Source organism: Diuraphis noxia, unplaced genomic scaffold (genome assembly GCF_037042655.1).
Source record: "Diuraphis noxia isolate RWA-SAM2 unplaced genomic scaffold, SU_Dnox_SAM2 contig0003, whole genome shotgun sequence".
Taxonomy (NCBI): Eukaryota; Metazoa; Arthropoda; class Insecta; order Hemiptera; family Aphididae; genus Diuraphis; species Diuraphis noxia.
Genome location: NW_028301713.1, coordinates 33,578,536 through 33,588,607, shown reverse-complemented (window position 1 = coordinate 33,588,607; position 10,072 = coordinate 33,578,536). Strand labels below are relative to the sequence as shown.

The 10,072-nt window shown below is 31.5% G+C and overlaps 1 protein-coding gene across 1 annotated transcript; it reads right to left on the bottom strand.

The window, feature by feature from the left end:
- Positions 1 to 3,663: 3,663 nt before the first annotated feature.
- Positions 3,664 to 5,709, bottom strand: LOC149057246 (uncharacterized). The gene has a single exon (XM_089223792.1). The coding sequence runs from the start codon at positions 5,501 to 5,503 to the stop codon at positions 4,913 to 4,915; it is 591 nt and encodes a 196-aa protein (XP_089079918.1). The 5' UTR covers positions 5,504 to 5,709; the 3' UTR covers positions 3,664 to 4,912.
- Between the last annotated feature and the right edge of the window lie 4,363 nt (positions 5,710 to 10,072).

Below are 10,072 nucleotides of genomic sequence, written 5' to 3'. Positions count from 1 at the left end.
AATTTGTATTATATTTTTCGGGCAAAATATGGCAATAATATTGATAAAAATATAAATCGTTATCGTTATCTGACATTTCGTCAAAATTCGAACTTTAAACGCTCATAAAAAATGTATACAAATATAATAAAATATACTCCAAACTTTTTATTTTAACTCCAGTTGAAAAAGCTTTTGAACAAACCTGTATTAAAATATCAAACTTTTTGCCTTAGATGTAAAATTATTTAACGTTGCATATTATTTTAAAAATTAGGATATTAAAAAATGTATAAGAAATCTTTGGAATCATTTTATCAGCATAAATGGATTAGCATTTAAACAAAGATTAAAATTTAAAGTGTTTATAAATAGCTCAAAAAGAAACAAAATATTTTGATGATTTAATATCAAGTTTCTATGGTTATTTATTTTTGAATAACAAAATTAAAACAAAAGCGGGCAAGTCGAGGATATCGCTCTGTTGTACAGTTGGTTAAAAGTGGGTTACTGTAATGGATCTGAAATAGATTTGAATTCAATGATATTATATCATTGTATACGAAAAATGATTATGAGCGGAGACGGTTTATCTGTCAAGGATATATAATAAATTATTAAAAATTTTCAAATCTTAGATTTAAAAAGAAAATTTTTTATGAATTTCTATCTAAGATAATTTGAACGTTTCCATAATTTTTACGTATTTAGTCAAAATTTAAACTTTAAATGCTTATAAAAAAATAACCTCTCTAAGTACCATTTCAGGAACACTGCCTTTCAGAAAAGATGCTACACTTCATATACACTTTTGAGCAAGTTGAGAGGGAGAAAAGTGTTTACTGAATAGAAAAGAAAAAGAAAAAGAAATTAACATCATTGTAAAACCAATAAATTCCTTCCTCCGCTTGGAATCTAAAATAAATGTTGTCAAGAACTAGTTCTGAGTACTTACATTTTCCCGTTTTTCTGTACTTACTTATTTTTATATTTTTTCTAATTATTTAGAAAATACTTAAATTTTTCAAATGGACTCTTTGAATGTACCTACTAGATAAAATTTTGTATCAAAAGCCACCTTTAAAGTTGAAGATTGATGTATTTCTACCACTTTAAATCGCCTGTCGAACATAAAAAAAAAAAATTAGAACAAATATCGTTGTAAATTCAATACGTTCATCACTCCACTCAGAATCTGGAATGAAAACATAAAAGCGACTAAAGATTCTGAAAAAACATAAATTGCATTAGTACAGACCTAATAAATCCAAATCTTATTATAAGACCATCATATAAATATCAACTATCGGTTTCAGACAAAACTCCACTTAAATTATTTTAAGTATCCTTACAGCTGAAAAATCCGTATTACAAAATGATTATCAGAAATTAATTATTTTTATTCATTTTTTATTATTATTGCATTATATAATAAAATTAATTTACACGTAAATAAAAACAAGGAGGTTGAGCATGCTTGGTTAATAACTCTGTAAATTCCCGTGTCTTATTTCGGGATAAATTTATATACATGTACTCATGTACAATTTGAGCCTTATAATTTGTCTCATAATTGATTGAAAATTGACGCCACATATTGTTTTCTGTAAAATTTTCTAAACAATAATTATAATACAATGACTCACTGAAGTACTATAATTTCTTCAACTACGTCACATTATATGCATTTGCAGAAGATGTTATTTCTTAGAAATGACAAAAATCTGTCGTTCTATGTCGAACATTATGTTGTGGACATCTGAAACGGACGACCAAGTGTTAGTGTCAAACATGATAGTTACGGAATAGTCTAAAGTCTTAAGCGAACCCAATGTGGTGGTATAGATTGATATCGAGTAAGTATCTGCCGCAGAATATAGATGATGTAACCAACACGGTAAACCCTTAGCACCTATCATTTTGGTCTCGCACCAAAAAATGTTTAAGTCGTATGTTGTGCTTATTACGAGCAAAATTGTTATTGCAAGTAGTTTGGTCGTTTTAAAATCACTGGGGACATAAAAATATTAATTCCGACGAATAATTTTATTTTACAGAACGTTGTGGTATGTAGCAGATTATGATAATAAATAATTTCGATAGGCACGGCCAAACGGTCGATTGTGGAAATTTTGAAGTTGATCATATTAAAATTTATTTTTAGGGACACGCGCACGAAAATCAATCTAGGTTGGACTTAATAATTATAGTTATTCAATAATAAAAGTTGTTCTTATGAAAGTCGATCCTCAAAGGTGAAGTATATTTTTAGTGGATCGTGACCAAAAAAAGTTTGGTCAAAATAATTTATAATATACAAAATATCAAAATATATATACATTATACAGTATAAAAATAATATGATTTATTTACTTTTTTAAATTTGTTGTGCTTAGTTTATGCACTAGATATTATATTATTTTTATCTCGTGACTTTTGCTAATCTAAAGTTCATTTTCAATTAAACAATATTATAACAATAAGCGCGTTTAGCGTTCAAATAAACATTTTTTTATTTGAATCTAATTCAATGAGTTATATTGTGATAGACTAATTTGGTGTAAAAATAATACAATTAAAGCACAATAAAATAAAAGAAAGTTTAAAAAATATTAAAGTATTTTACGTTAACTTTTTATTAAAAAGAACATTAAAGAACATTATAAACTTTTGGAACATTCACAAGATTATACTACACACACATACACATACACACATATAAAATGTATATTATACATAAATATAACGAATAAAATATTTTAAGCTCATTCAAATGGACTTAAGCTCGAAGTATTATATATTTTTTTGCTTTGTTAACGAAAAGTATTTAACAGGATATTTATATAATTTTTTTTTTGTTAACTGCTCATGAGCTTAACTTAATGTTCTTGCTATAATAATATTTACCTACTTACTAATATGTCAACTACAGTGACATCAGCTGTAAAGGGCAGCTGTTTTGAAATATAATGTTATCTTTATGTTACTTACCTATCTGTTATTTTATCAACGCGAAAACAACAAGTTAAAAACTATGTAGGAGTTTCTTGCGACACACATATTCGTATAATGCGTTATTAGGTACATAATTTATTTCGCAGCTTTCGTTTAGTGTTTGATGATTTAAATATTTCCTTGAATACAATATAATAATCTGATAATCGTGAAGGGTTTTACTGAACGTCGACGGATTTATATACTCTCAGCTCTGTATAAATAACATACGAGGTTTCTGTTGAAAATATACATTTTAATGATTTTTTAGTCATTAACATTGATTTACACACTAAACAATACGAAAAAAGAAGAAACTAACATGGCTTGTGTATACAAAAATTATCTTTTATTAATTTAACAAATTTATAATCAATTTCAAAATTCAAATATTATAATAATTGAACGAACAGTTACAAATGTATAAATTTATATAGGTACATGTTTCAAATAAAAAAAATGAACATATAGTTTTGAAAAAATATTTTATAACTGGCAAAAAATAGAGCAAAGTTGCTATTATCATAGGGAAAACAGTTTTGAAGATATAATATGTATAATTTTTTTATGAATTAGCACATAATGGCTAGATTATCACATTTTTACAAGTAAAAGATTTTCAAAGTCGAAAAAGGGGTTGGGGAATAAACAATATACATAAATATAAAAAAAAAACAAACAAATACACAAAATAAATGTCGCATACAGTAGAAGCTTAGTAAACATTTTCACAAAAATATAACTTTTAACACATGCTTCAAATACAAAAAGGGGAAACATTTTAAAAAAAAAAATGAGAAAAAATAGCACAAAATGACGGTAATTTAAATGTTGCTAGTACAAGATTTAGCTGAAAAAGAGGGGGGGGGGAGACAAACAACATAGAAGAAGGAGATAACCAACAACAATATATACACAAAAAAAAGTTATAAAATTAAATTTAAAAAAAATACGTCAGTCAGGAGACACAAAAACAAGGAGGGGAGGATACGGGATGGCGATTGGGTGCGGATTTGTAACAGTTTTGGCCACTGGTCACCTCCACAACGTTCCACGACCGGTCCCACGGGTAGACGAGTGTCATGGGCGAATTTGCTCGGACGCGTGACGACCTTGCTCAACCGACGAGGCCAGACCGAGACGGCCGCGGGATCGATGGTCGACGGCGACAAGCAACGGCGGCTAGTGTGCGATGTTAGCGCTTTGATGGTTGACGGTGAAACGACTCTGGTGACAGACTTGCGGCGGATACCGTTGGACACGAAGCGAGAGAATCGAGATATGGCGCATGCGGAATGGACGGTGATCGTTATATGGACAAGCGACCAGGCCGATGTGGGTATACCGCGAGACGAAAAGGCGAGAGCCATCGGACCGCCATACGAGCGACGTGCCGCGATACTTGACAATCGGTAATTTTCGCCCTGGCGTTGTCCCTTCAGCCGTGTCTTTGTCCTGCAATGACCGTCGCCACGAAATCGCACGCCACCGGTCCCTGAAACATTCATAGTTTCCCCGGGTTCGGTGCCGCTGACATCCGTGTTCCTAGCGCATAAATCTCTATACCACTCACCTCGAGCCTAAGTGTCCACCACTGCCATCGTAACGAGTCGCCATCGCCGCATCATCGTCGTAGGTACGGTCGAGGCGGAATCGTTGCCCACGCCGTTACCTCAACTAACCACCGTGCCGTCGACATCGTCGTCCGTCGATCCACGCGACCGTTACTGCCGGGCGCTCGCCGAGTCGCCAGAGGGTCTCGCGCGTCAACGACGACCGAGTGCGCTACGCTCGTGAACCCGTCGCTTCGTGGGTGGTCGGGAAACGCGTTCGGGTGACTTATCGCCGTACACCTTCCGGGCTCTTTCCCGTATCCTCCCCTCCTAATCGTCGCCGTCTTCCTGACGACATCATCATTGGCCCTTAGGGGACCGCCAGACTAACGTGGGTCGCGGACGGTTTCTCTTCGCCAGCAAAATAGACGTCGGAAAATCCGCCTGACGCCTTTCCAGCACGAGGTCTTGTACCTTCGTGGCTGGTCGGATTTTCCGGTTGTTGCTGGCGGGTCCAGCCTACCTACGACCTCACCGTTGTCTGGCTCTTCAATGCCCTGAGCCGGCTCAATTTCGTCTTCAGCTTCACACGTATTCGCCGCATCGTCTAGTGGGCCGTCCTTGGGAATCGGAGCGGTTTCGACGGGCCCCAACTCCTGCAAGAACGGCGCGTCGCCACTCGACAATGCATTACTGCTCACGAAAATGGACGACTGGTCATTGGTATCGGTTGTATCTTCTGTGTCGACCGTTGCGTCTTCGGGGACCGCATCCACATCCATGTGTTCCGACTCGGAAGACAGATCGACAATTCTTGACATGGTATCTTTGTCGATAGCAAGCAGAAGAGTTATGACCCAGTTGTGCATGTTGTAATTTTCGTCATAAAAACCGTCCATGATGCCCGCAATCATTTCATGCAGGATCTCGAGTAGTTCGTCTTTTATTTCATTTATGTTACGATAATAAGCAGCCATTTTTTAAATGTGCGTATGTGTATACGAGTGTATGTAGTCGCTGGTCGAATTGAGAATTGCAAATGAACTAAAAACGTCACTTTCAACACAGAGACCGATAAATTTAAAGATCTCCTAGAAGACAACGTTTGTTACTAGCCAGCGAGTACGATAGGTAATCGTTCTTTTCGGCCAGCAACATTAGAATTTCGAGCGCGTTTATTTTCCTAAACTTTCTGCAATATTAGCGATTCAAATACCTTATACTATTATATTACAATATAGGCTTAGCTATGAAAAGCAAAATACAGAAAAAAAATGTATAATGTTTATGAAAATAAATAAATAAATGTGTATACTATAGTATTATTATATGATGTGTAAAGACATTTTTCTTAACTAAATCTTTTAACTTTAAAGGGATATGGATAAAAAATTAAATCAATCTGGTACATCAATGTTATAAGACATATGCATATAACTATGTTATATTAAATATATATTTTAAGAAAGAAAACTTTAAAATCCCCAATTTATTACCATGATATAGAGAGTTATGTACACAAAAGAAGTTATGCATTTTGAATAACTTGACTTTAAGTTTGAGCGTACTTATTCATAATGTATTATAGTATATAAAATATATGTACACAATATTTATTTTTATGCATTAGAGTCTATAGAATACTTATTTACTTAAAAACGATGTTTTTAGTTATAAAATTATAAAAAATTTAAAATATATGTATTAATATTCAATATTTGTGTTACTACTATCGGTACCGGTGTAACAGGCGATTTTTACCCCCCTGTAAATTTTACCGAGGGGGTAAAAATCGCCTGAGGTAAAAATCGCCTACCGTAACAGGCGATTTTTACCCCCCTGTAAATTTTACCGAGGGGGGTAAAAATCGCCTGAGGTAAAAATCGCCTACCGTAACAGGCGATTTTTACCCCCCTGTAAATTTTACCGAGGGGGGTAAAAATCGCCTGAGGTAAAAATCACCTACCGTAACAGGCGATTTTTACCCACCTACAAATTTTACTGAGGAGGTAAAAATCGCCTGCGGTAAAAATCGCCTAACATAACCGGCGATTTTTACCCACCTATGAATTTTACCGTAGGAAGGTAAAAATCACCTGAGGTAGAAATCGCCTGTTATACTTAACTTAAGTTAAGTAAGTAATTTTTACACCCTAGCCACCCCTAGGGCCTAGATAGTTATAGCTCCTTTTCTTACTTGAAACAGTTACTTTATTATTTTTAAGACTTCAATTTAAGGTAACTGGTAGGTACTTATAAATCGTTTCATCAAACTTAAATTGCAATATCGAAAATATGCCATCTTAGTAGCCTTTATATAGTAAAATAGGTACCTATAAATTACATTTATATTATTTTTTTACATATGAATAATTCTTTTGAAAAATGTTTACCATACGAGTATAATCATAAAGTATTTTACCTTTATTACCTTATTAGTTATTAACAGGGTTCGGGACAAAATTTGTCCCAATAGAAAATTGGATATCCAATATCCATCATAGATTTAGTGAAACATTGTAGATTATTATACAAATGCGTTTTATAGTGCGGGAAATTCAACTGTACAATTTTACTTTGTTTATTTTTGATTTATTTGCTATATTGACGCATATTTAACTATTTTTAACAATTTATGAATACCTAATAGAATTGTTTAAAATATATTAATTAAACTGTTGAACAATTAATTCCAAAAATTTGTTTTAAGCATAGTTATACTATTTGTTAATTATCTGACGCAAAAATATTACACATTAATGTGATCTAAAAATACTCAAAAAAAGCAATTTGAATTAAACGATAAAAATAATGTAGTTATCCGAGCTGGATATAATCTTAATAGGAGAGCTTTCCTGTTTGAAAACATTAGAAAACATCGAATACTTCAATACAATCACAAAGGTAAAAATTGTATTAATAACAACAAATTTGTAGTTAATATTTACGCACATATAGTAATATTATATTATAACAAATTATGTAAAACAAGAATTTTAAAATTAAATAACTATACATAAAATTATTAATTATTGGAAAATACATCATAATAATATAATAGATATGAATTGAAAATAATAAAATAACGAATATCTCTTACATTTTTTTTAAGTTTGATTTTTAAACATCTAATTAATAAGCTTACTTTAGCATATTTGTTCACTTAATAAATTAATTACAAATTTTTTTATACAACACTTAAAACCACATCAAAGTGTACGTTACCTATATTTCTTATATATATACATCTTTCTGTATGATAAATATTTTTTTTTAAACTAAAGTTTTTGTTAAAAAGTTGCCAAGTGTTCGTTGCTGTTGTATAAACGTAAATTGATGTTTTTAATAATTGAGTTGCAGCAAAAATCTCTACATCAGTACCCCAAACACCTACGAAAATAAAATTTACATGATCCATAATGTTATATTATATATTTAAAAAATGTATATCCATAAAACATAAGTTCTCGATAATTCTGTTGTATTTTTGGTTGTATATAATACATTAGTAAAATAAATCTTACCATCATTATATATTTTATTTTTTTCTAGATAAATATCAATTTCATCCTCCTTGCCAACGTATTTATGGATATTTGTATTAGTCTTGACCACCTAGAGTAATTTAGAAACAAAATTGCTTAAAAAAATATTATTTACATAGATTTTTTCTATTAAATTTGTACATTACATACCTCAGCAATATGTTTACGTATTTCTTTATGGTTTTCCTCTGTGCCTGTTATCCAATATGATAATGCCCTGTATAAACAATTACCATCTCCTAAAATGTTTTTTGTTTCTGCGGGTTCACTTAAAAATTTTCCTCTTCCTTTGAATTTCAAGACTTCAGTTAGGTTTAATTTTAATTGTTCGCATTTTAAAATCTGCCATGGTTTTGCAATTGGATTAAAAACTCGACTTTTATTCATTCCTGAAAGGCTCACCGTGTCATTATTTAAAACCATTTGACTATTTTCTTGTTTTTCAGTATCATCTTTATCTTCATTAACTTCTGTATTCATATTTTCCTCTAATATCTGTCCTTCTAAATTATTTTTTAAATCAACTTCTTTCATATTATCAGATTCTTTAAAATGTTTTAGGTTACTAAGATGTTGTGTTTTGGCTAATGTTTTATTTTTGGATTTTAATGTAACTGTATTTCCGTTGTTAATTGACACAATTGTATAAGGTCCTTCCCATGGTACATATTTCCAACCACCCTTTCTGTCATCTCTCTTTAAATTTCTTACCAAAACTTTGTCATTTTTTTTAAATATTTGACCTGTGTTATGCCGCTTTGAATATGACAGTCGTTGACGTTTTTGGGCCTCTCCGATATTTTTATGTGCGTGATTTTCCATAACGTTCCTCATGTTTATCATTTGATTTAACGTCTTATCAAAATCGTCTTTATTGAATGGATCTTCTGTCTTACATTTATCTTCTTCTTTTCCTTTTTCAATACTATCATCTAAATCAATTGGTAGTATAGCTTCACGTTGGTATAGCATTTTAAATGGGGAATAGCCTGTTGAGGAATGCTGAGCAGTTCGGTGAGCAAATAAAACTCCTTGTAAAATAGAAGGCCATTTATTTACATTGTCTTGTAAAACTTTGAGCAAGCAATTTTTAATTGTTCGGTTTTGTCGTTCGACTAGACCATTTGCCTGTGGATGGTATGCAGATGTAACCCTTTGTTTAGTTCCTGTAAGCCGAGATAGCTCGATGTTAAGTGAATTCAAAAATTCCCGTCCTTGATCGTTGATTTGAATCCTGGGACACCCGTGTCGACAAATAACATCGTCATACAAAAATCTTGCTACCGAAACCGCAGTTTTATCATATAACGGCCTAGCTTCGGACCATTTTGAAAAATAGTCGATAGCCACTATAACATATTTATAACCGTCCACCTCAGGAAGTGTCATTAGATCGACTCCAATTTGTCGGAACACCTATAATAATATTAAATTATAAATTTATATTTCTCAATATAATTAATTTTTAAATTGTTGTTTTGGATTAATAATGTATTATTGTTATTTTTTGAAACACTATGCAATAAAAAATAGTTTTATTTTAGTGTCGAACTTATAAAAATTTCAATTTACCTATTTATTGAAAATAATATTTTCCATTTTTTAATGGATACTTAGGTATAATAATAATTAATCATTAAAATATATAAAGTTACAAGTTCAACAAATTATTTACTATAATATATTTAAAAATTATTTTTCTTCCAGACTATCATATTATTGGGTCACATAAATATTGAGTTCTCATGTGAAAACCACAGAATATAAAAACATAAAACAACCAACCAAAAATATTATTATACAATAATATAATACCTAACTATCACGGTCCGAGATTAAACATTTTTTTACATATTATTTAGTGGTGACCATATGTTTTCATTTTCCAACAAGGCTTTAAATTTCATAGTTTAAATTTTGAGTGAAATGATGAATGTATTGATTATTTTAATGATACCTATGTTTTTTTCTGTTATCATATTTTGGGGCAGTAAAATTTTT